The sequence below is a fragment of the Magallana gigas genome, chromosome 7 (genome assembly GCF_963853765.1).
Source record: "Magallana gigas chromosome 7, xbMagGiga1.1, whole genome shotgun sequence".
NCBI classification, from domain to species: Eukaryota; Metazoa; Mollusca; class Bivalvia; order Ostreida; family Ostreidae; genus Magallana; species Magallana gigas.
The window spans coordinates 53,029,074-53,054,055 of record NC_088859.1 but is presented as its reverse complement, the minus strand read 5'-3'; the positions used below and the strand labels follow the sequence as shown (position 1 = coordinate 53,054,055).

General features: G+C 37.1%; 1 protein-coding gene and 1 long non-coding RNA gene across 10 annotated transcripts; one reads left to right on the top strand and one right to left on the bottom strand.

The window, feature by feature from the left end:
* Nucleotides 1–1,395: 1,395 nt before the first annotated feature.
* Nucleotides 1,396–7,099, bottom strand: LOC136269894 (uncharacterized). 5 transcript variants are annotated; one of them, XR_010707492.1, is made up of 4 exons: nucleotides 6,828–7,099; nucleotides 2,526–2,633; nucleotides 2,170–2,213; nucleotides 1,396–1,864 (listed from the first exon to the last, which is right to left on the bottom strand). It is a non-coding gene; the product is annotated as an uncharacterized lncRNA (long non-coding RNA). The 5 variants fall into 5 exon arrangements; XR_010707493.1 differs by having other exon boundaries at nucleotides 2,531–2,633; nucleotides 6,828–7,097; XR_010707490.1 differs by lacking the exon at nucleotides 6,828–7,099 and adding an exon at nucleotides 6,100–6,496.
* On the top strand, nucleotides 1,582–24,414 carry LOC105341226 (protein NDNF). 5 transcript variants are annotated; one of them, XM_066065623.1, is made up of 5 exons: nucleotides 1,582–1,719; nucleotides 6,494–6,732; nucleotides 14,660–14,857; nucleotides 19,616–19,707; nucleotides 21,048–24,414. In XM_066065623.1, exons 3-5 carry the CDS (start codon nucleotides 14,667–14,669, stop codon nucleotides 22,325–22,327), a joined length of 1,563 nt encoding a protein of 520 aa, XP_065921695.1. In that variant the 5' UTR covers nucleotides 1,582–1,719; nucleotides 6,494–6,732; nucleotides 14,660–14,666; the 3' UTR covers nucleotides 22,328–24,414. The 5 variants fall into 5 exon arrangements, with proteins under 5 accessions (XP_065921695.1, XP_065921694.1, XP_065921696.1 ...); XM_066065622.1 differs by lacking the exons at nucleotides 1,582–1,719; nucleotides 6,494–6,732 and adding an exon at nucleotides 7,414–8,033; XM_066065624.1 differs by lacking the exons at nucleotides 1,582–1,719; nucleotides 6,494–6,732 and adding an exon at nucleotides 12,639–12,796.
* Nucleotides 24,415–24,982: the final 568 nt, after the last annotated feature.

Sequence of the window (24,982 nt, the reverse complement as noted above, 5' to 3'; positions counted from 1 at the left end):
CATTTTCTCATTCTTATACAATGACGATTGGCGTGCTTCAAATCATTCTAGAAATGCGAAGTGCTACAAACAGACTTTGCATCTTATACTTTCAGAAACTGGTGGTCGCTCGTGAATAAACTGGTTGCAACCCCTTGGCGCCTATCGCAATTGCAAAAAATTGAGAGGATCATATCGGGTTCGTAAAAGATTATCACGATCCTTCTAAATACAAAGGGCATGACAAGCGCATTTGGAAAATGAAAAGGAGGCGTATATTTATTTTATACAAACACTGCATTAGGGATTAAAGTTTTTATTCAACCCTTTTATCACAAAACGCAATTTGTGTAACATTAGGAAAAGTGAAACTGTAAGAATTGTCGCTGTAGAGGGCTGTTTTATCTGATAGCCTTCTGAGCGGTGTTTGGTTTTGGGGTAGCAAGATATTTCTACCCGTCGGTGATTTAAATTCTGTAATGCAAATACATTTGTAAATATATCGTGTGTTCCAGGAAGCTCAGAGTTGTAGAAATAGTTGGCATTTTTTGAGACATACCGAGGGTTTACAAGTCTTACAAGACACGTTGAAATGAACGACCCCTTCTGTCTAAGCGTTCGACGATCGGCATTAAAAATGAATCAAGAATATCCCCGTGTGTTCAGATAGATCACTTATGTCAACACTAAATCATTCCCGATTGAAAACTTTTCAGGTGACAGCCAACCTGTGTGTAGAAATGACAGTATTTACTTTGATGTCAGAGTCTGCGGCCTTTCTCCGAGTTCTCCATGTTTTATGCTGATTTGGTATTCCAACTATTTTCCACTTGACCTTGTGGGGTTGGGTTTTGGTTTTGGGTGACTTCCCCTTTGTGACGTTTCCCCTTTGTGACGTAGACAGCGTTGGGTTTACTTATCGTTCTAGCCCCGCGTTTCTCTATTAAGGGGGAGGGCGGGGCTAAACATTCTTACCTTGCTAATGGTTGTCCATGGTAGAAGAAGGTCCGATAAGGAATGGTATGTGTAATAAATAAGCAATTAGTTTATAGAATTGCCCGCTGTCACCAAATTAGCTCATATACATTCGTTTGATATTTCACTGCATTCTTTTTGTCTCTAGAAGAGCACAGTTAATTTGGTTTAATCTGATGTTAAACATGAGAATTTAATGGTCTTGGATTAAATACAGGTCGGTTATAAGGTCGATAAGAAAATCAAAACACCATTTGTTACGAATTTTTGTATTTATTAATTGATAATACTGTGTTAGATATTTTGATTGCGTCTGTATTGAACTTTACTGAACTAGTAAGGAGGCATTCCACGTCGCTAGCATAAACCCGTATTGTCTACCAGTGTTTTCCTGATTTAAATAACAATATGTCAATATTGAAATAAAAAATCAACGAACTCTAAGAGTAGATATAGTATTTATTGACAGACAGACCGACTGTGTAGCAGTCCAGCATTTTTCAGTCTTCACTGATGCGCCGAATGAATTCACAAATAAATGTTTTTGAAGGAATTCCGTGTAATTGGTTCCAAAAAATTGGCTGCCACTCCATCGACTGTGTCTTTCAATCGTTTCTGATGAATCATAAATTAGTTTGTTCCTTGGTTTGTGGAGTAATATTTCAATTGTGAATGTGTTTTTGTCGCTGTGAGGGTCCGTCGTAAGGCCCTGCGGGTGGTAGACGAGGACACGGACAATAAGTCCCCCCCGGCGGATCCCCTCAGGTTAGTGCGGTCAAACATTGCATGAGATTTTTGTATATTATTTAATCTGGTTTCATTTTTTTTAAATTTCAAGTACAATATTGTTTGCTCATTTCTTTATAACGGAAAGTATTGTGCGGCCCCTTTATGACCCAACAACAAAAACCTTAAAAAAGAAAAAAAGTAATTAAATCTTAGCGTGATGCAGAGATTGGCGAGATTTTTTTCCATTCAAAACAAAGGTCCCGCCCTACCGTGGGAGTCAAGTATGTATAGATAGTATAAATGAAAAAAAATGTCAATTTATGATAAATGTTTTTATTCTGACGGGTGATTTAAAATTATTAATATTGTGCAACAACTTAGCGGCTATACATTGGAGTTAAATAGTCATTCTGTTGCATTTGATGGATAAATTCCACCCGTGTTTGTGTGTTAGAGATATTTCTATGCTGAGAAAGGTAAGCTTACCTGTTATATAACTTTAGTATCAAAGCCAGGCATCCCGCGCCGGACTGTAAATCATAAATTTACACGCATCGTTAAGTGAAATTCATATTTAAGTTGATAAATCATTCATAAAATAATTCATTCATTTAATGATTTATTTGTGATGAGTCCTGTATAAGACAAAACAGAGAAATAAATTTTAGTTAAAGGGTGGTATTTTTAGAGTCATTGGAGTTAACACAAATTGGGGGTCGGGGTATCTCGCGTGCGTACTGTACGACTTTTTATCATGACTATGCAAGAAATCATTATCCCTAAAACTAACATGAAATACTTGTTTAAATCAAGATGACTTTTGTAAATAGGATTACAGCTACCGTACAAATTGTTGTTTGTCCGTGTATTTGTCCAGGCTCGCGTTGTGCCCTGGTAGCTGAAGTGTGACCGATCGAGTGTAGAAATAGTCACTCAACCGGAACAGAGAACTGAAAATTAAAAGTTGATTGTAAGCTAACATCTGGCTAATTCTTGGCCATGCTTCATAAATCCACTTAACAAGAAAAAATTCTCGATGTGCATAAATTAAAAATCAAAAGAAATCAAATTGAAAATACTTGTAACATTCAGTAGGTTAAATGTAGAGAATTTTGTATTTAGATTCATTAATCGTGATATAAAAAAGATTAATTTTCTCTTTATAAAACGTCATTTTCACCTGTTAAAACGCTTTACACCTTAAAAGTAAATGCCACATTTCGAAATTAAAATCTAGATGTAAGAATTCTTTGAATTTCAAAGGTTTGAAAAATCTCATTGCATAAGCTTGTAAAATTGTTAAGTCACCAATTCCCAACAAAGATCAAAACAATTTTAAATGTTTATTATGGTTTGTTATGAGAAAGCAAGAACCCAATTTTTAACTTCTCTGTTGACACAGTTTACACGGTACAATCATACAATAATTGCGATATTTGGACGGAGATAGCTTGGTGCGGTACTTTTATCCCGCGAACAGAGGGCTAACGATACACATTGGGATGTCACTTAATATTCCAAGTTGACATCGAGTCAATTCTTTAAAAACACCAACAAGACGGATGTTTAGCTAGCAGAGCTTGGAATTCTCTCCAACCGTCGACGGTAGCAGTGAGATGAGTGACAGCTAGGTATTATGATAACCCTGAGACAGGATTTTTTGTGCGTTTAGTGGACCAAACTTTCCGTGCGGCTTTCTAGGGATACTTTCGACCATAACATTTTTGAATTATTAAAATAATACACTACCCTTTATTTACTGACAACCATGAAAATTAGAAATAGATCTCCACTATATCAGCCTTCTCGATGTGTGATTTTAGCTAAGCATTCAAATAAGGTGTCGAATTCGGGTTTTTTAGTGTAATTCATCATTTTCGAGTTTGTCTACAATGTACATTAGTGTAACTTTTATTAAAATATTATTATAAACCATTATTGCTTTTAAATTTAAAGAATATTTTAAGGAAAAAAAACATCCTGATTTTAAAATTTAGGAAATTTTTGTCCAGGTATAATTTTTTTAAGTCAAAAAGAAAAATATGCCATCATCGCTTCCTTTGTCACCCATAGAAATCTACCCAGCTTACTATGTATTACCATCCGTATCATCCCGGTAAAACCTGATATTGTTACAAAATAAAGTTATATTATATTTCTGTTTCGGCACCTTGATAACGCGATGTTTAAAGTTGTCACCTATCTACCCCATGCCGAGGCTATGGGACCAATTACAGGAGGAGATATTGGAAACATCCACCAGTTAGCTCTCGGTGGCCTTTGTGTTTTCTCTTATTAATCACGAGGTTTGAGGAAACCACCCTCCTCGAATAATCCCGCTCAAGTTAACGGTGCCGCGAACCTTTGATATTTCCAAGCCTCTCTGATCCAGGATTTTAGAGGCGTTTTGTAGGAAAAAAATATTTCAAAACAACTAACAAACAAATATGCATGGTCATACCCACATTTAGTTACTTGAAAATTCGAATACTTGCATGTATTATTGATTGTTAATATTTGGCATATATATGTTGGTTAAGATGCTGACATATACCCGGTGGGTCATCGGGCGACATACTTGATCGTTCATGTCTGCATACTTGATGGTTGTATGCAAACATGCCCGATTGCTCCTTTGTTGACATGCCTATAACGAACTGATTATATGTCGACATACTTGATTTTTCATATGTCGACATATCAAATTGTTTACATGTCGACGCACTTAATTGATTTGTCATGTTGTAAATTTTGAATTTACCGGGTGGCAGTAAATACAAAATTTACAACATGACAACAGTTGTCATGTTGTTAATTTTGTATTTACTGCCACCCGGTAAATTCAAAATTTACAACATGACAGATTGTATTTGCTTTGACATACCTGAACTTCATATGCGATACCTTATTTTTATATGGCATACCTTGTAGTTGGTATTATAACAGCTTTTCCTTCCTACAACACCTGGATTCTTAAAATATGACACAGCTAATCGTGTTCATACTCTGATATACCCGTCTCCCATCCAATAGTTCATTCAGCGACATACCAGATAGTTCTATCACCCTAACATAGGTAGCTTACAGATTAACGAATATCCTAGAAATATCGCGGCATAGCTAAACCTACAGATTAATGAATATCCTAGAAATATCGCGGCATAGCTAAACCTACAGATTAATGAATATCCTAGAAATATCGCGGCATAGCTAAACCTACAGATTAATAAATATTCTCGACATACCCCGGCAAAGCTAAATTCAAAGATTCACGAATGTCCTCGACATACACCGGCATAGCCAAATCTAAAGAATCACGAAAGTCAAAGAACTCCACGTACCATTCCGCGTGCTTCGGTCCTTACTGTCAAAATGCACACATCAATGGATGTGAGCGATCGCTGCAGACACATATCAAACATATGTTACAAATTGAAGTGTCATCAATGTCTAGTTAGATGATAGATAAAGACCTCATATCAAGAACAGAGGTCGTGTTCTACACCATCTAATTGTCTCTTGATCCGTCATTGGTAAATTCCTCGGAATAATAGCATAAATATTTCTACATTATTTCCTGAATTTCTATGTTTGATGGACCTCAAATCTCTCATTTTCATCACCTGGCTTATTTGAGAAACATGCCGACTCTATGTTGCTTTATTTGTAATTTTACCTACCATCAATTAAGATATGTATGGATTACATCGAGGCTGTTATAATGATTGTGTGCGAGTTTAATGGGAGACGAGGGTTATTGTGTGTTCGCCGTTTCCTCTGAAGATTATTGATGAATAAACAGTTGTGCATCGACTGCATTTATTTGGCGATGTCATTAGATTTGTAATCTCTGTTTCTGATGCCCCTATCGCCTTGGCTTTCTCGCCCAAGCTCGCTCCTGTTTGATCAGTGCTTATATCACACGAAAGTGAATTTGTCTTCGGGATAAAATGAAACCCGAATATAGGCCCAGAATCTCATCTATTATGCTCAATATCAATGGAGGCATTCCGTGAAGTCGCGGATAATCAATCAATTCTAAATTAATGTGATGGGGATCTTTAAACACGGGATCTCCAGTATCTGACCCTTTTGTTTGCCCGGAAACATAGAATTAGAAACATTTACCGGATGACGTCAGCAAAGAAGCTGGACACTCCGACAATTTGACGTTCCCCCTGTTATCCAACACAAGGCTATTTTGGTTTCTCCGAGTTTCGTGTTGCTTTAATTTCACACTCCTTTCCAAGCCCTTCACTGTTTAGCCGGCTTGCTAACTAATTTGGTTACCAATCTACATTTACATAGCAGCTTACATCCTCAAACTGTTTACATCCCACACTTTAATCGCTTGATATAACTGCATCAGTTATAACTAATTGACGAGTAATATAACCGCATTGATATCAGTCTTACCTGGTAGACGACACACCTGTTAATTAATTAATCATTCCAATGTTTAATATCCACCCACTCTCCCGATTTGTGAACGCTACAACAGTAATCAGCTGGCCCCAGTGTCAAAGGTACTTTCACTTTTGCATTGACCGGTGCCTTTGCGTACTATTTTATTTAATTGTTTATTGGTATTTTACCTTAATCTTCCAGAAAAGTGCAATAAACACTGGGTCATATTACCCTGTATCCAATACCTACCGCCATACAGATTTAATTATAGACATTACACTAACGACATTGATAATATGGTATCGCAAAAAAATATTTACATTACTCATTGTTTTTTCCAACCTTTATCTAATTAGTAGCAATGTGACAATCAATATATGAAAATGATTATTATTGTTTTCAGAGTGCCATTTCTTGAAGTTCTACACAATAATGAAACAGGAATTTTTGTGAAACACGTAAAATTACATCTGACCAACAAATGGGTGAGAGGGCGAGTGATTTGATCTTATTCCTGATTGTGGGAGACAGAATTCTCGGATATTGCTAGTGCTTGGACAATACTGGAGGCCTGTCAATCATCAGGCCCGCCCACGCATCCAGTCCCGGCCCCCCAAGACATAATAGATGAGGGAGCCTGAGGTGAGACTGTTATGTAATCTTGACAAACATTAGCTACCCCCAAATACGAAGCATTTGACGTGTTTGAAATTCCTGAAATGTATAAGATCACATACCTTTAGAATAAGGCTTTAAGTGTTGTCAAATACGGGTATTGGTGTAGGGTTTGTGTCGTAATTTTACCGTATGAATTCCCGATTGTGGCAAGAGGCAGACTGATATCAAATGGAATGACAGATTGATCAGAGATAATATTGTTAATCGTTCTAATTACTCGTACAAAATCTCTTGACTTGATCACCTTTTTCGGCTTATCAAATACCCCAATGACAAGACTGAAATGAGAGTTAAACATAGCGCTGGCGCAAAGTCCTATAAATAGCCCGCAAAGATAGCTGTACAGAACGGCTGATGTCAGATACAGGTAATAAATAAATAAATAAAAACAACTAAATTTAACAACTGCAAATATAACCAAGACCACATGCAAATAAAGGGAAATTAAATTTTCCAAATTTTAAAAGTCTTTCAATGTGTACATTGAACGGCATTTGTGAAGTATTTGGATTTGGGATCTGTAACTTGATCCAAGACGGCATAGGATATATCACTGCAGAGATCGACAAGTAATCCTAGGTATGGAATTCCACCAATGTATCGATCGCCGGGCTCGGGATCCTGACCCTCGAATACCTGTTTGTATGCTGCGCTCGATGACATTGTCGGGGTACGCTTACCACGCTGGCGGTTGATAAACTTTAAATCAAATACTTACTTAAATACCTTTTGATCTCGCAAGTCATGTTTAAAATCAGCTACAAAAGGCACTTTTGCTCTCGATTCAACATGCTTGAGAGTGTTCAAATTCTTGTAAACATATATGACGCCCCTAAATGACAGAGGTCCAAAAAAACTACCAGTGTCTTGGGAATTGTAGCGTTGTTTTAAAGAAATAAAAAAGAGGGGCGCTGGAGAGAGCAGATACCGGTCGGTGATTGGTCAGGGATGTTCACTTCCGCTGGTCACCGGTATCGATCATCATCTTGATGTCTTGTTCACGAAATGAGAGAGATGACTCAAATGGATATTGTGCGAATTGATAATTCCTTGTCCTCCAAATCTTACGTACCTATTAATCACGTGAGATAACCGATTCTTGACGCAGGCGCAAATGATGCCGGGATTCTGATCCTCCGTTTTTTTTAAACGATGGCTAGTTTAATTTTTACTTCAACCAAGAACTAATGCATCTACGTTATCTATTTTCATGGAAGGATATACTGAATATTGCCTTTCCAAGCAGCGCTGGCTAAATTGTTCAAGTAAGTCGTTTTGATGTTTTTATTGAAATAAACCGAACAACACGTGTAATGGGGAAAAAAAGTCATTGTGTGACCATATCTATAAGGCTATCTTGACAGATATTTACACGAAGATGCAGTAGGATAATTCAATTGTATCCCGTATCTTTGCGCCTTTAGCATCTCAACTATCGTATAGTGTCAATTTTCCTCTGATTAGCGCGAGTCTTTTGTTACATTCTGTCTTTCGGTGATGTCTGAGATGGAGGGAAATTGAGAGTGCATGAAGGTAACCATTAAATTAAATAGGAATGAAACCTTATATCTTTATACACAATATGGATAGAGACCTACTGTTTTATGGCTGTGGAGACTTTCGGTTTTTGGGGGGTTTTGGTGAGGGAGACACGTTCAGGCCCTCGTTGTGAAGCAGAGAGCGGCTATAAGTGGGCCCCCTAACCTCCCCGGCGCTTTCCCAGTGTGCCCCTTGTCTTTCAGTAGAAGTTGTATTTTCATGAAGTCGCTTCGGTTGATTGAAAACAAGCGGTGTGAAAATGGGGAAATCTGGAAACTTGTCTTAAATCCAATACATAATCTGAAGCAATGAAATGTATTCAATGGAAACAAAAACGTTTCTCTCGGCAACAGCGTGTGAAGGCTGCAGAGAGTGGAAACTCTAGGCATTAGGATACACGGAGCCAGAAGCTCAAGTCTGACTGCTCAATTCCGGAAATCGAAAATAAGATTTTTGAAGAATATCAATCGATTTCAAATTCTAATTTATGTCACTTTGCTTACAATGATTGTTTGACGTAACCCTGACATTTTGATCTATTGACTCTTGCTAAAGACTTGCTGCATGAACATGTCTGTCAGTTCACCACTTTAATACATACTGTTTTCGTGGATAAAAAATAGGTTATTAGTTCTTAATTTCATTGTATTAGTTCTGCATATTATAATAAGTAAAATGAAATATAAGAATAAAAGAAGGTTATTAATTCTGAATTTCATTGTGTTAGTTATGCATATTATAATTAGTAAAATGAAATATGATAAAAAAAAATATCAAATAATTGATGGCGAAATAAACAATTCTGAAAATGTGTTAGTTAAAGATAAATAATCATTTTTTTTTTATATTTTATTCATAATAATGCTATGTCATGGAAAACTAATTCGCAGTAGATCAATGAAATATCCTATTATTTTTATAATTACGTCACGGGTTTCTCTGGGCGTTGGGCAATTCAAAAGACCAAAATGAATTTCTTGCAAATTTGCAATCTTATCTGTAGAGGTTTGTTAACATTCCCCTAAAAATGATGAAAAATACATTTATCATTCATCCTAGGTTCGGGCTCTTTTTCGATTCACACACTTCTTCAAAAATAAAATTTCTGACATTCTTCGACATTTTTCATCATTTTTCACTTTCGTTTTTTAACCTTGTTGGATATTTTGGTCAGATCTGACTTATTTTTTTTCTGGCAAGGTTTTAAACAACTCGAATTATGAGCTTCCTTTTTTATGAGTTAGCGCGTGCATTCGGTATAAATCGCTTCCCAGGGCTCTCTGCTTTTGGACTTCCTTTTAGCGACGAAAAGACATGGTGCAAGGAAGGCTCAAACCAAACGCGGAATTTGTAGTTAATATTTCTAAACATAACGGAACCTGTCAACTCAATAAGGAAACTTCAACACATTTCATCTCAAAGACCGTCATAGTCTAACTAGAGACCAAATAAATGTCAAGCCATGTCCTCTTAAAAATCCACACAGGATATACCCGGCCGTTCTCTGATCCATAATTATCAGGATCCCTGAATTAATTCAAATGTTAACTGATTTTTGCGGAAATATCAGCAGTGTAATGTGTTTAAATCGTTTTTGCAGGCAAAGTAAATCCTATTATAAGCCTCGGTATCATATGATAGGACTCGCATCGGGGTCTCGTGCGATTCGGCGTTGTCCGTCACGGACCACCACGAGATGTGGAAAGTGAAATGTGTAACTCTAGCAGTTGGTCCTTTTGATAGAAGGAGACAAGGTTCCTCGAAAAAATGACAAAAAATGAAGAGAGAGACACCCCGACGCTTTAGAAAGTGATTCATGTCCAGAATTGCCCGTATCACTCTCCAAACGTCGGGTACGGGCTGTAAAGTGGGGTTATTTTTAGGTGGTTTGAAATCAGATCGTGTCCAAGTCGGCTGAAAGCATGCAAGCTATCCATTACTTTATAGTGTCTCAGAAGCATTCCGTGAAGTCACGCCAGCTAATATAGTACATTAAAGCTGACCTTGAACTTGTATTAAATTCTTGAATTCGAACACTTATTATGACTGCGTCTAGTTCAAATTACGGATTGCTTATCGGCAAGAGTAGTATAAATATTTAATTTGGGCGGAGAATCTGGGATAAACTGTCTTTTGTTGAGCACTGATGGTCGGAATGGCGTGTTACTTGGATCAGTCCATCAGTCACTGCTTACTCATCGGACCAGCAACCCTCGGAGGTGGCGGGAGATTATGGGATATAGACAGAAACGATGTATGAATTATTTATTTATAAATTGATCTAATTGGACGGGAAATCCTTCGATCTTGGACCGTCTTGTAAATGGAGATTGGTCTGCAGACAAATAGAGCAACCTCATGCGAGCCGACGTGATTCAGACCCCAGTAGACTCTCCTGGCGCTGAAGACTGCTCCAAAATATCTGACACATTCTTCATTAACGCAAATTTTGAACAGGGTTTATGACGCAAAAATCTGAATACATGTATTAATCAGAGGGTCTTGTCATACGAGTCTCAGTATTTACAACCCCATTATGTAAACCAAAACAACTGATTGGATTGTTCTTTCTTTCTTTCTTGTCCTTTTAATACGTATGGTCAATTGTTTTAGGAGGCCTCCCTGATTGTATCTCGTCGTCAGATCACACACAATCAAATTCCGCTCTATCAGATAGCTACAATTCAATCGTTCTGGAATTTTTCACCTACTCGTAGTTGTAGCTTAGATTTAAAGTGCAAAATCCAGATTCGGGGAATTATAGAAAAATTCTCTACGGAACTATAAATTATATTTGAGGACAGATTTGGGTGCATAAAGGGATCAAGAACTTATTTCCTTAGATTTACACATTTTTTGTATATTTACGCCGTACAGTCTCCGGGGAATTTAAAAGGGAATAAGTTTGAATTTTATTGTGCGTCTGAAAGAAATAAAAATTAGAGTAACGGTCATTAGTTATGCGACATCAAACTGTTTAGCAATGTGACAACTGGTAAGACAATCTCTTTCATGTGGTTTGTGTACAAACAAGCTCTGCACTCATTTACGCTGCTGAAAAACAATGGCTTAAAGATAAGATCAACAGCAAGTTAAATGATATCTGAAGGCGACTTTGGCATATTTTCGTTTGACAAAGTTCGTGTTTCAGTTGTCCCGACAAAAATGTCAAGTATTCCAGGCGATGTCCTATTGTCTATTAACCTTGGTAGGCAATTTGGATCGGGTGTGTTATCTCTTTAATTGTGCAGTTAATCGGCGCTAAAATAACAAAAGGTTGCACGGGGAGGAATGTGTAATACAGTCAGTCTAATTTGTGGATGATCATTTTTTTCTTGTGAAGTACATGTGTCATTACGATCCACAGATATATATATATATATATATATATCACCGAGTACATTAATTCAGCGGACAGCCTTACGCTTATGAACCTGTTTATATATATATATCAGTATATTTTTAAAGTTATGTTGCATGTATGGTACTAAGTACGGTATGACTCTTACATGCATTGGACTTTGCTCTACGAATACATATTTTTGCTTTATTTACATTGGATATATTTACTTCTTTATGAAATAATATGATACTTATATTTGATATAGTTGCATATAAAAGTATCCAGTTACTGGCATTATCACACAAAGCTTGAACACTCACAGTCTCAAACCTGTTATAAAGTGCGCAATCAAAATCAACTTGTAAATGCCTCGGAGAAAAGGTGGATTTGAGTGAAAAACATTACAGTTTGATGGACAGCCGATCATATCGGGGATTTCCCGGCTTCCTGACTTCTGTTAAGGTCAGGGGCTTTACTGGGCGGGCGGCCAGCGGCCGGTACTCGCGGCGCACGTGTAAATTACTACTCTACTTCTCTGTTATGGAGCAGTGGAACAGCTGATCGCTGTATTGTACCCTAATTACCCACACTCAGACAGAAGTGTGCGCTGTTTACCGATGTCCGTGACGTGGCTGGCGTCGGCAAGTCGCCCCAGAAACAGGTGTCTGGATCAGTCTCCCTCCCCACCCCACCCCCCACCCCCCGGAGCTTGCAATGGTCTGGACACACCATTCAATCTACAAGTGTGAACATAACACAAAAAATAGCAGAAATCTGATCTAGTTGTCGGAGAAAAAAGTTTATTTGCCGAGGTCTTAATTTTAAATAAATCAGAAAAAGGGGGAAAGTGATGGATATCTTAATTTTTGTGAAAGCAGTGGATCCCTTAAGTAATGATAGAAAATAAATCAATTTCTGCAGGCCCTGAGCCACGAAAGGTAAAAGAAAATGGAATTATCAGAGAAGATTTATAATTTTCTTCATTTATGCATGCTACGTGTATGTTACACAGCCCACTAAGAGCGATCAGCCAATCGCATCTTACTAGGGAGATAGCGACTGTTAGAGAGAGCCTATGCGATATACCATCGCTTGAAGTAGAACATGAAATACCAGCCATGTTGAAACTTCTTCTAATAGTCATTTGTAAGTTATTAATTATTTATGTCTTATGAGCTTTTCAATAATTACTTTCCAGGTGAAAACTTTAAAAGATTGCGTAAGTGTGCACATATTTACAGAGTAATAAAATTGCCTGGTTCGGTTACATGTATAAAGGGATTTTATAGTAATTATTCATTTAACTTTTGGAGAGATGGAAATAAAACGGGTCGGTTTGTGACGAATGGTGATTTTCTGTGACAATATACGCCGGGTAGCCCTTCCATCTGACCACTCTGCCGATGAACGGACTCTGTAAGCCGATAGCTTGATTGATTTTCTAAATGGATTACATAAACCCGGGTCGTCTTCGGGGGTGCGTTTCTTCCCGTGGACTCCCGTATTGATTGTTTCTAGTTGACGGTGTGAAGCTGTGATCTGACCAATCATTGGACAGATTATAGGCGCTTGTTGACCAGCCACTGACGGGTGGGCACCCCCAGAGATCGGATTCCCGTCCCTCGGGCATCTTAGGGTGCATCCCAGATTTACAACTCCGGAAAAAATGACAAGGTTTTATCACCAGTATAACGCTACTGGCATATCATATGCATCTTATTGTCAAGTGAGAAAATTACCAGTGCAGGAATTAAAATGGCCTTAGATATAATTCATTTTGCTTTTTTTTACTTCCATGTGATCAATTTGAAAAAGTGTTTTTCTGACTGGAGGGTGGCTTTTCATTATGTTTCGATTGAATTGGACGCCATTTGTCGATATCTTAATGCATACAATATTCTACCACCTAACACCGTCGTGTGGAGGCCGCAGCAATGACCTGAAGTAGCAAAGGTATTCCGCATTTCTCTTACCAACACAATATTCATTAATCAGAATAAAAAAAATATGACTTAAAGTAAAGTGATGATTTTAGGTTGGCGGATCTGACACTTAGATAAATTACAAACAGCATTCCTGTTTATTCATATATTCATTTTGATGACTGGGCTACCGACAAGATTGTACAGTTTTTTGTCTATTTTCATTAAATGTGTAAAATATATGTACGGTACAGTATAGAGTTGCATCTCCAAAAACCGACTCTTCTCGCGAGGCGTTGCTTTGCGATTGCACTGATAGTTAGGTTCGGGGAAAGTAAATTGTATTCCCTGGAGAGCTTTGTTTTTCTCTTCAGAAGCCGCTGCTCCCGTGATGCTCGATGATTAGTTTTCATCACTCTGATATTGAATAGACCACCTGTTTCTGGCTGTCTGGGCCCTGCCCCCGGGACCCACCGACCTACGGTCCCCCCTGGCTGACCGCTCTATTGTCTATTGTCATTCTATCCACGGTTTACCTACAAATTTCTCAATGAGCTGCTCTTGTCGCTCGGTGTTCATTAGATTGATAACAGCAGACTTCTGAGGCTGAGACCTGCTGGGTTGAAATATATAACATACACTGTATTCTGTGGTGCCATTCAGATATCGCAAGATAGCAATATAAACGCACTTCAGGATTTGGCCATGATGAGGACCATACAAGTGTTGATTCCAATTCTTGAAAATGAAAAAAAGCGCTCGTCTTATGATCCAATTCCGGTCATTAGTGTGACATGGTCTCAATTTGTCTCAAAAGTCATATTTATCAATTTGTTTATTTAATCTTCGCCATGTGAAAAATAAAATATTGAAATGCTATGTAGTATTCAAATGAAAATATACAGTTAGTCATTTTTTCGAAGCTACGAGATAGGTGTGTTGCAAAATTGAGCTTTTTCACCAATTTTAATTTCAATGTTCATCATTAAAATGGATAATTTGATTAAGTTGCTGTAGTATGAACCGTTTGTTGCTGTATTTGTAGGTCTACCATTTTGATTAAGTTGGTTTGTTGCTGTATTTGTAGGTCCACCATGCCACAGTTGCTGGATAAGGCAAGATATATAACGCTGTTGCTACTGTTAACCACACTGGCAGCGAACACTTCACCGGCCGAGGACCAGTTTAACTTTGGAGACTCGGACATCGCTCACTTCCAGGATTCCAACGTACTTCCGGAAAGGGAGGAGGTTCTGCATTATCTTCTATTCAACTTCACTTCTCGGTGAGTTACCTGGTTCTCGGACCTCTCACAAAATGACCAGCTTATGCCCCGCCGCCCCCAATTAATCACAAAATTTTAATTTCTGTTTTATAGATATACCCAGTAGGTTTCATCCTTGTCTCCAAAAGTTATTGAAATTTCTTTGTTCATTGATTCTAATTTACTCTAGACATTTTATATATTGCTACAAATTGCTTGTTCTGTGTAGAAAGAAAGGGAAAAATGTCCAATTTCTAGGAAAGCTAAAATAGCATAACATTAACACGTTTCACACAAGTCAAATCATTCTGTTTAATTATAACATCATGGCATGGTTATTTAGTAAAATACTAAACTACAGACAGTACTTTTAAAAAAAACTTGTTGCTGGCGCGATGTTTTGGGGTGGCCGCCAGTAATTCTTTGTATATATTTACTTTCAGGTTGTAAGTATTCCCTTAGATCAATAAATGTAAAGTCGGAAATACTGACGGGCATTTAGGGTAATTTCTTCCTTTTGAAGTTTCTATGTTTCAATAGTCCCTGCTGGTAGATTGTAGCCGCTTCTCTCACATCTATGCTTTTTTTCAATCAAACCTAATTGTATACGGAGTTACTGCTTTAATTTCCATGGTTGCTTTTACCATTTTGGGCTTTTGTAGTCTTAAAGCGTCTGACTATACTCACCAAGTTTTGCATTTAATAAAGCATTGGCGTGCATGTCTATAGTCTCTGTTGGATCGCAAGGATGAAACAGTTTATTACAAACGTTAAAGTGAGTGTATATCAACCAACTGGAATATTAACTAAACATTGTTTAAATGTTTCGTTTGAAAATCTTCGCTTTTAGTCGCATTGTGCAAATAATGAACCATTTGTAGAAGATAATTTTGATTTATTTATACTTAACCGATTCAGTAAACATTTTGTATTTAATTCCTTTCAAACATATTTACATATTACACACTCATACCCTCTGGTCTTGATAAGAAGTGACACAGCACAATTCGGTAAATTGAACGAAACACTAGCTTGCATTCTATTGTCGATTTGTCCGAAAGCTACACATTCCAAAGAATATTAAAAATTCTGAAATCAAACGCACTAAAACTGTTGGATAAATAAGGAGTGCGGGGCATAAGTTGAAGCATTTTATGAGTGAAGTTTCTTTTTAATTTTAGTATTATTTATATACTCACTAACAACTAGAAAGAGCTACCGTAGACTATTTTTCGAAATTGATAATATGAGCATATACCAAAGCGATGCATTGCGTTCAGGCTTGGTGATATAAGTTGTCCCAGTCGGAGTGAAGCAGACATGGAACAGACCGAGCTCTTTCTATGGATACCAGATGGGGAGAAACACAGATTATTTTAAATTGTGACTTCAGAAATTGAATTCTGCATTTGAAAGAAACTTATTTCGGAAGCTTCCACGAAATCTCTATTTACTTAGCAATCAAAGTATCATCCAAAATTATTTCAAAGAAATTGTTACCAGAAATACCTATTCTTAATGTTGAATTAATGTTATATAATCGTCGGCTGTGTAACAAACCGATGGGTGAAAGTTAGATGATTAAACATAACGTGATGATGAAACATTGGGGGAAATCCACAGAATAGCTAGGCTGTAAAATAAAACGTATGCCTCTCAAATGTAAACTTCGGTAAAACGTTTCACAGTGGTTGGTGTGGCTTCAAAGAAGGAACACAATATAACAGATAAATCGCGCATCTTGAAATTGATAGCGACTACGAGTGTCCGCTAGGTAGAGCCCTCCCCCCACCCCCCAGTCGTTTCGGAGTAATCCGCTTAAAAACAAACCATGTTTATGTAGTTTAGAGCAAGACAGTAAACGGAGAAGGGGAAAAATGAAATAATGAGATAAATATTTGTTATGATTGCTGGAAAATGTAACCGAGCTGGTTTCTCCATCCTTGACATTGAGCCTTTACGCCATCAGTAGTTGTCTGTTTACTTAGGCAGTGGACCAAGGGTTATACACAGCCGAGATCAGCCGGCGACGATGTCTTCCTCTGGCTTCTGGCACTGTGGGTGCTGGGAAGAGGTGGTAGGGCGAGGTGGTGGGGATGTCTGTCATCTTTGCATGGCCGCTTGTTCAAGGAGTCTGAGAGATCAATGTTGATTTAATAGGGAAAAACCACTTGCACTCTGTTAGATAATTTATCAGAGTAAGATAATTGATTAATACAAAAAATATATTAATTATTCTCTTTTTTTTTGTCCGAGGATAAAAAAAAACATATGCAATAAATGGACACGACCCCTAGCCTGCTAAGCTTTTGCTGTGTTTGTGTTTTAATGATTTAAGAATAAATAATATGCACATCCTGTAAAAACGTGCAGTGGGATTTAGGGCGACATAGCCACGCATTTATATCCACTTCTGATCAATCGGAAGTAATTTCGTTTGAATGAAAGAAAATAAAAGTTTAATTTTATGACCATATAATGCTAAGTCTTGACACTTCCTCCATTTATTGCCAGCTTATGTTACCTCGATCTGAATTTTCTACCAACTGTACTTGATGACTACAACTTTAATCTATCTATGGACAAAACTCGTCCAATTCCCCTAATTTTGCTAATTGCATGTTCATATTTCAGAACGCTGTTATTGTTACACTTTGTATAGGAAATTGAGATATTGTATTCGCAGTTTTCACGGTAAGATGAAATAATGGGTAGATTTGGGGGTCTGGAGTGCGACTTTCGTGTAATAGACCTACCCGTTTGCGTCAGTGTACCCGTATGTTAGGCTTTCTCACATTTCCTGAAATTACGCTGTTCAGAATGCATGTAATCTTGTCTCAACTTTCTTTAACGTCTGTTGAAAATGTACTTAATAAACAAGTTAGAAAAATGTTTTTAATCAAAATTGGCGTAATAATAATGAAGTGCCAGTCCGTAATGTTTAGTAAATCTCAAGAATTTAAAATGAAAATATAAAAATTAACATAAACGAGGTAATCTGCTGGGACAAAAATTCGAAAATTTCACCCCAAGACACATACTGATGTAGAAACATATTACAAAAGGAGTTGCGATCGGAGAAATACGGGACCGAATATTGATTTGAGAATTAGATTAGGCTACAAATTGTGACGCATCTCCAGACAAAATTAAACTCGATCAGGCAACAGTTGATCCGGATCTTATAAATAATATCTGGAACATTATCCCAACTAGGATGGCTTTCACACGCTCAAAGACGCGGATAGAATATACAACACGAAATGTATCACAGCTTTTGGCTTGATAATATCTATCAATACAAAAAAAAATGTAAAACCACTGATCCTCAGCATCAACTTAACACAGTAAGAAACCAGCTCGGTCCAACATAGTGTGAATGTATTCTAAATATAAATTTTCTTAAAATCAATCAAATTTTTGTGATAAACCGAGGAGTTCGTTGTTATGGTGTTTCTTTTTGTCATTTTTTTTTACAGAGAAGGTCTTTGATTAAGCAGTTATTACCCGTTTTATTTATTCGTACTGAAGCTAAGCATTTGTTTAGTCTAGCGCCATTGTAAGGTCGCCGAGTTTCCACATGTTTGTAGAATTCTATTGTTCACATATTTAATGAGTTTTTGCTTTTATTGGTAATAATTACGGACTTTAGAGGCTTTGATAGGGGTATGAATGGCCCCTAATCCTGACTTGTGTGTGTCTCTGATTTACTGGAAGTGCAGGGCGTCCACTCTATTTATTCTGACATCGGCTGCGAACTGCAGTCTAACTTTTCTGATTTTGTCATTTAAACTCGCCTAAAAGTTAAACACACTTATTGTACATCTGTTAAAGATTTTATTAACAATTCATTTAACAAATACGCAACTAATTTCTCCGCTTTAATAGAGGCTTTTTTGACGCCCAGAGTCCAAGAAACGTCAAATTCCCAGCTGCCATGTGTAAAGTGCTCGTCATCAAAGCTTGATCACTGAAATTAGCCGGACCCTTTTGTATTCATCAGTCAAAGGCCTAAAATTACACTGATTAAAATTATTTATAAATGATTTGATTTCTTTCTCGTAAATAAGTCCATAAGATTAAAGTAATTTATTCTTTATGAAAGTGCACATTCTGAACTTACAAATAAACGAGTTCAAATTTTTCATCGCTTTTGACGTTCAGTAAAAACACTTGAATTACACCAAACCTGATGCCAACAAGTTTTTGGCTTGTTAAAAAACCGACTGTAGTTTGTTGATAAGTCGTACTTTTGGAATCAATGGTTAGAAAGTGGCGCGAATTAATTCCTTAGTTTGTGGATAGGATGGTTTCCCGACTCGCCGGCTTGTCTCAGATTTCTGAATTAAATCACACGAGGTGTGTTACTACTGAGTTTCCGAAGAGATAAACAACAACGAATTATGATGCCATTCATTGCCATGGTTTTTTTGTCCTTAATCTTTCTGTATTGGTATAGATGCTGTACCTCATGTAACAATTTATATGTTTGGAGTGAAATAAAGTACTTGAACATATGGCAAATTAACGAAATAAAGAGAAAATACCAGTAGTTTTCAAGCTTTATTTTGGAGTAAAGCAATTTAGAATACTCGGATATTGATCAATTTAAAGATCATACACCTATCATTTTATTAGAATTTAAAAAAAAAAAAAAAAAAAAAAAAAAAAGATTTCACATCTTTGAAATTTAAAGGATAAAGTATTAACTTGAAGTTAATGATTATATGGTTTTATATATTAATTATATATAATAAAGAGGTCCAATTTTCATTCCAGAGTATTTTTTCCACACACAGAGAAAGGAAGGCCATTGTATTTGACTGTCATACCGTGCGCATCCCCGATCGAATGGACTTTGTTGCATGGAGGTAAGAGACACTACTTCCGGTATAAAAAGCGCATGCACTGTCATAGACCGGAACCTGCATCTGTACACATTAGATGTCAACATCGTAACGACTAATTACAAAACGTTTACACCAAGATGTGTTTTGCTGACCGAACTTTTGCATAGCGTACATAAATACTGTTGATGGTGAAATAAAATCCTTTGATAATGTGTTCCTAAATGATAAGAATATGCATAACCATTTTTATTTCATTCACGCTTGTAATCACAGTGACGTCACATAACAGGGAAAATGAGTCTGGCATTACACCACCGGTGTTAAAAAGCGAGTAAAAACAAAGGAGGCCATCCTTTGTACCGCTTATAATTCAGTTTCATTGAGGACCATCTTTTTGAACCTCATATAATTCAGTTTCATTAAATTTTCTTCCTGACGCAAAGAGTTGTGACCTTCACCTTAAAATTTTAGGCGTTAGGTGCAGTCTTTTATTCTTGAACTTGATTTTCTTCTTAGATCTTTTTTCTTTGGTAGGCAGTATATCATAGCTAATCTCCTTCTCTACTCGTCCTGTATTTTTTTACTGTGAAGACTGCCGAAAGTTGCCAAGTGTATGTTATTATTTTCATATGTGAAAATTATGAAGATGGTCTTTTAATTTGCGTCTTTCAATAATCCTTTTGCTTTCGTGACCGACTTGTCTGTGGAAACAAAGCTGGAAGCCAGACACCAAATTGTTATTGTGTAGATGTGGAGAGTTTACTATAGGCCACGCCGCACTCATTACGGGTTCAGTAATAACTATTTAGTCTGCCCTGTATTTTCTTTACTTATATAATAAATACGCTTCCTTTACAAAAACAATATTTATTCTAGAACCACTTCGACCTCGGCTGCAGATTTTAAGAGTCTCTCTCTCTCTCTCTCTCTCTCTCTCTCTCTCTCTCTCTCTCTTTCGTCAAACAAGTTACAAATGACGCGGTATCAAGTGAAATATGCACAGATTGCGTAGTTTTAGCTCAAAAGCCAGACAAATCTTGTCGATTTCAAACAGCCATGGCTGAGTGGCCAGCAATGAAATAGACAGACCTACGTCACATTGTTTGACACAACTACCCAAAGTCCAAGGTCTTGTTAAAATGGTTCTAAGACTACGCAATCGGTGCATATTTCACTTGAAACCGCGTCATTTATAACTTGTTTTGACGCAAGAAATAGAAGGCTTCGTCCAACCGAAAGTCCAAGGTCTTGTTAAAATGGTTCTAATTGCCATAGTGATAGGTTTTTTAATTTCTTAATAAAATTAATTTCGAAGACAGAAGGCTATATTAACTGATATACATGTTTCTTTTCGTTTGTAGGTAAGGCTCTGTACAATCACACCGGGGGAGAGTCTCACAGCTTACACTACACCACGGGGACCCCTGGGCTGTACACGATCACACTGAAGCCCCTGGAGAGCGACACCTACGTAAAACTGTACATCTCCGACAGCTTCCCGCTAAAAACCTATCCAGTTCTGCCAGATGACGATAAAGTCAAAATAAAGAAAAAGAGTCGGAAAGGATTCAGTGTCGAGTGGAACAAAAGTCCCAAAGAGACGCCGTTCGACAACATCATTGAGTACCATATTGCTGTGAACCGGAAGCGCTCTTTTGACACGTTTTGCTCACTTATGTCTCATCTTCACGGGGACAAACGTCCTTCCCGACCAGACACTTTTAATTTTTTAGAAGAAGAAAAAAGATACCAAAAGTTTTTAAGGGAAGCGAACCCGATCAAAGCTGCCAAAAAGAACGCGATCAGTTACAGGAAAACGAATGCAACCGTGTTCAATTTTAACAGAGCCCGACCGGGGCGGAAATATTTTGTAAATGTGTATGTGTATAATAAACTAACGCGCCTGGCCAGCGCTTTCCAAAGTTTGGAGGTAAGGACTAAACCTGGAAAAAGAAAGCCCCCTTCTGTGAAGAGGTTAAAGAACGGACAAATCCAAGTACATCAATTCACGAAGCCCAAGGAGCTGCTTACAATGGAGTTCAGGGTAAGCAAACCTGCCAAGGAAGCATTGCTTGGTGTTCAAGTGTGTGGCCAAAAGGTGCGGTTTCAAATAAGGACTAAAAAGAAGAAATGGTTCAGTAGAAAGATTCAAAACTATAAGGAGTTTACTCTCACAGATCTGCCAAAGGATACGTATACGATAAAAATCAAAGGTTCAAAGAAAGGAGGTGGTGAAGTACGATTCACATTAACTACTAAGAAAAATAAATATAAGTTTCCGAGTTTACCCAAGAAAACTTCGGTGACGTCACTCAATACGACGTGTGAAAATGTGACCATCGCCTGGATGGGCGAGACACGACGTCAGACGTTTTGTGTGTATAAGACGGAACTCTCAGAGGCCCAGAGCGGCCTCCGACCAAAGATTGACCAGTGTTCTAGTGAAATTGACAAGGCTAGTGAAAAAGTGTTTTGCAAACGATTTAGAAATCACCGTCAGCAACACGCTTTGCAGGAGACGGTGACAGGACTTAAGACCGGACGTCACTATAGAATTGACGTCACCGTCATCCGAAATAAACGTTCAAAAATGTTCTTACGATATGACAGTTTATATGTTAAAACGGAAGACACGTGCTGAAATAGAGGTGATGTTCAGGTGTGTGGTGTGAATGTTTATTTGTATGTGTGTCTGTGTGTAGCGAGTGCGTGTCTGAGATCTCTATATGTATATACAAAACAATGTTGGCGGATGACCAAAGCTATATTTCTGGTTACAAGATTACCTTTGTTACAATAGGAGTTTACAAAAAGGTGTTCTTAATCTATTTTGAAAGTTAAATTAGGTAAAAATTGGAGTTATTAAGGGGATTCTACTACTGAAATTGTCTTGGTACATGCATGTATTACAAGCCCCAATGTCTATTATTTTCATATGACCAAACCATGACGATTTTTAAAAAAAAATTTCTTTCTCTTTTTTACATTGAAACATATCATCTTTTGTCCATTTCATTATTTTTTGCCGTAGCAAATATGGCTTCAGAGTTAAGCTTTTTCTTCATGTCCGATTTTTATCCCAGGCACAAAAACTTTTTTTATACATAGTGTTTTGTTTAAAGTTGTGTGTCCTTAAAAAAGTTTTAAATACTGAAATCAATGGCAAATCGGACATTTTAGTTGATCATGAATTCCATATGGTTTCCTTCTCCCTATCAATAAAAGAATGAGATGTGAGTGTGGCTATGTACATGTATATAATTTAATTTATGTGTTATGGAAGTTGAAACATTAGGAGTTTTCAAAGCAGCTGTGATGTAAAGTAAATGCATTGTGATATTCTTGGGCATGAGTGACACCATATAGGCTATCCCCCCCCCCCCCCCACCTCGACGACAAAATACCCCGTCACCCCTGTGCCCCGACTGTCTTGTGTCTGTACCTTGCTTTGAAGCTTTTAATTTATTTGAGTAAATGAAAGTTCGTTTGTCAGTGCAATGATTAATGTTTTCATCTCATTTTATAATTCACGATTTTGGTGCTATATATGCTTGTTCACAATCCATCCCCTTATGATTTACACATCCGACATACATTTTATTATTATATTTTTAATATCATTTTCAACTACAGAAATTAACACGTTAGGCAACAGTGCTAGACTGGAAAATAAACAACTGTAACAACCACCCCAAATTTACACTAGAAATAAAAAAAAAATACGAGAATCAGTTCTAAAGATATATAGAAGATACCGGTTCATATAATGAATAGACAAGTTACATTTATTTAGCACTGGCTCTATGAAATAACAGCATTTACTCTGTGCAGATTGTCAATGAGGATCCTCATAGTTTATTTTATCCTAACAGTCGCCGATGTGATTTTTAAACTATTTATTCCAAACCGTCGTTAATATAGTCGGGAACTTTGACACGCAAATCATGTTTGGTTTATAAAGATAAGAAATGGATGTATCCTGAATTTGGCACTCTCAGAATCTTTCAACAACTAACAAACTGTGCATTTCAGAAAAAAACGGTATTTTTATCAAAACCCTTATCCTGATATCAATGTTACCGTAACATTGGGCCCCGAGAATGTTACTGTAACATTGGGCCCCGAAAATGTTACCGTAACATTGGGCCCCGAGATTGTTACCGTAACATTGGGCCCCGAGATTGCTTGCGTTCGGATCGTCTCGGGCAAAGACCTATGTTGTCGCCAGTGACTTAATTAAGCCCCCTCCCTCCTCCTCCTCCCCTTGCCATTTTTTTCCGAAATGAAATCCAGTTAACCTGGGAGTGTGTTGTGTCAGTATTTGTTACATTTTGTTATGTATTTATTACACAAGCAGTATTCCTTTCACATTTCTCCCGCTGTAATCTCATTCAACATTTGTTTATATTTATTTAGAAGTTGAATTTATGAAATGGAAATATTTTGAAGGTCTCTATATCGTCGCCTCGCTTCCATGTGCAGGTATAAGTTTCATTAACCGGAAGTGACTTTATTTTGCGCATGTTCAGCTAATATGTAATCATGCTTTTATAGGCATTTTATGCAAATTTAACAACCTGAGGTCCCTTTACAATCGCAACCTCTCGGGCTTTTCGGAAAGGCCCGAGAAGTTGCGATTGGTCCCGTTAATGTCATGTTTCCATTTTGTTTTATATTTAATATGATTCAAACATGTTGTTGATTAAAAATTGTTAAAAGAAATTCTAATATGTGTTTGACCTTTTTATTAATTTGTGACACACCGACAGGTTATATATGTTTGTGACGATGAAAGATGATCTGTTTCCCTGAAGGTCATGGGGATAACACCTTCTTTGTCGTTGGTATATTTTAAAGTAGGAATACTGAAAAACTATTGATTATTAATTATTAAGAAATGAGTTTTCAAAATATATATTCTTATCAAATAGGTTTGACAATTAACATTGCTAATACATATCTGAATTAATATACCTTATGAAATTTTTCCCTGGCAAGGCGTACAATTGAATGGATAGAAAGAAAAATTGCCTCAAATCAAACGAGTTTACGAAACTGATTATAAAATGAGATGTAAAGTAACTGTTCTACTATTTAGATAATTCTCACTGTTTTTCAGTCTTTCTTTCTCTCTGATCAATGACTGTAAAATGATGAAATAATTTGTAGCTGGCGTTCTCTCAGTATATGGTTCAGTAGATGAATGAACGGAGAACTGACGCAATCTAAGGGGATAAAAATACACGACACTGTCACTGCCAATTATAATCAGTGATAACTGAAATAAAGTGTGCTC

Bases quoted from the DNA above. Each gene is read 5' to 3' on its own strand.
- LOC105341226 (XM_066065621.1), top strand. The intron at 14,858-19,615 runs GTGAGTTACCTG...TTTTCATTCCAG, and splicing joins CTATTCAACTTCACTTCTCG to AGTATTTTTTCCACACACAG. The intron at 19,708-21,047 runs GTAAGAGACACT...TTTCGTTTGTAG, and splicing joins ATGGACTTTGTTGCATGGAG to GTAAGGCTCTGTACAATCAC.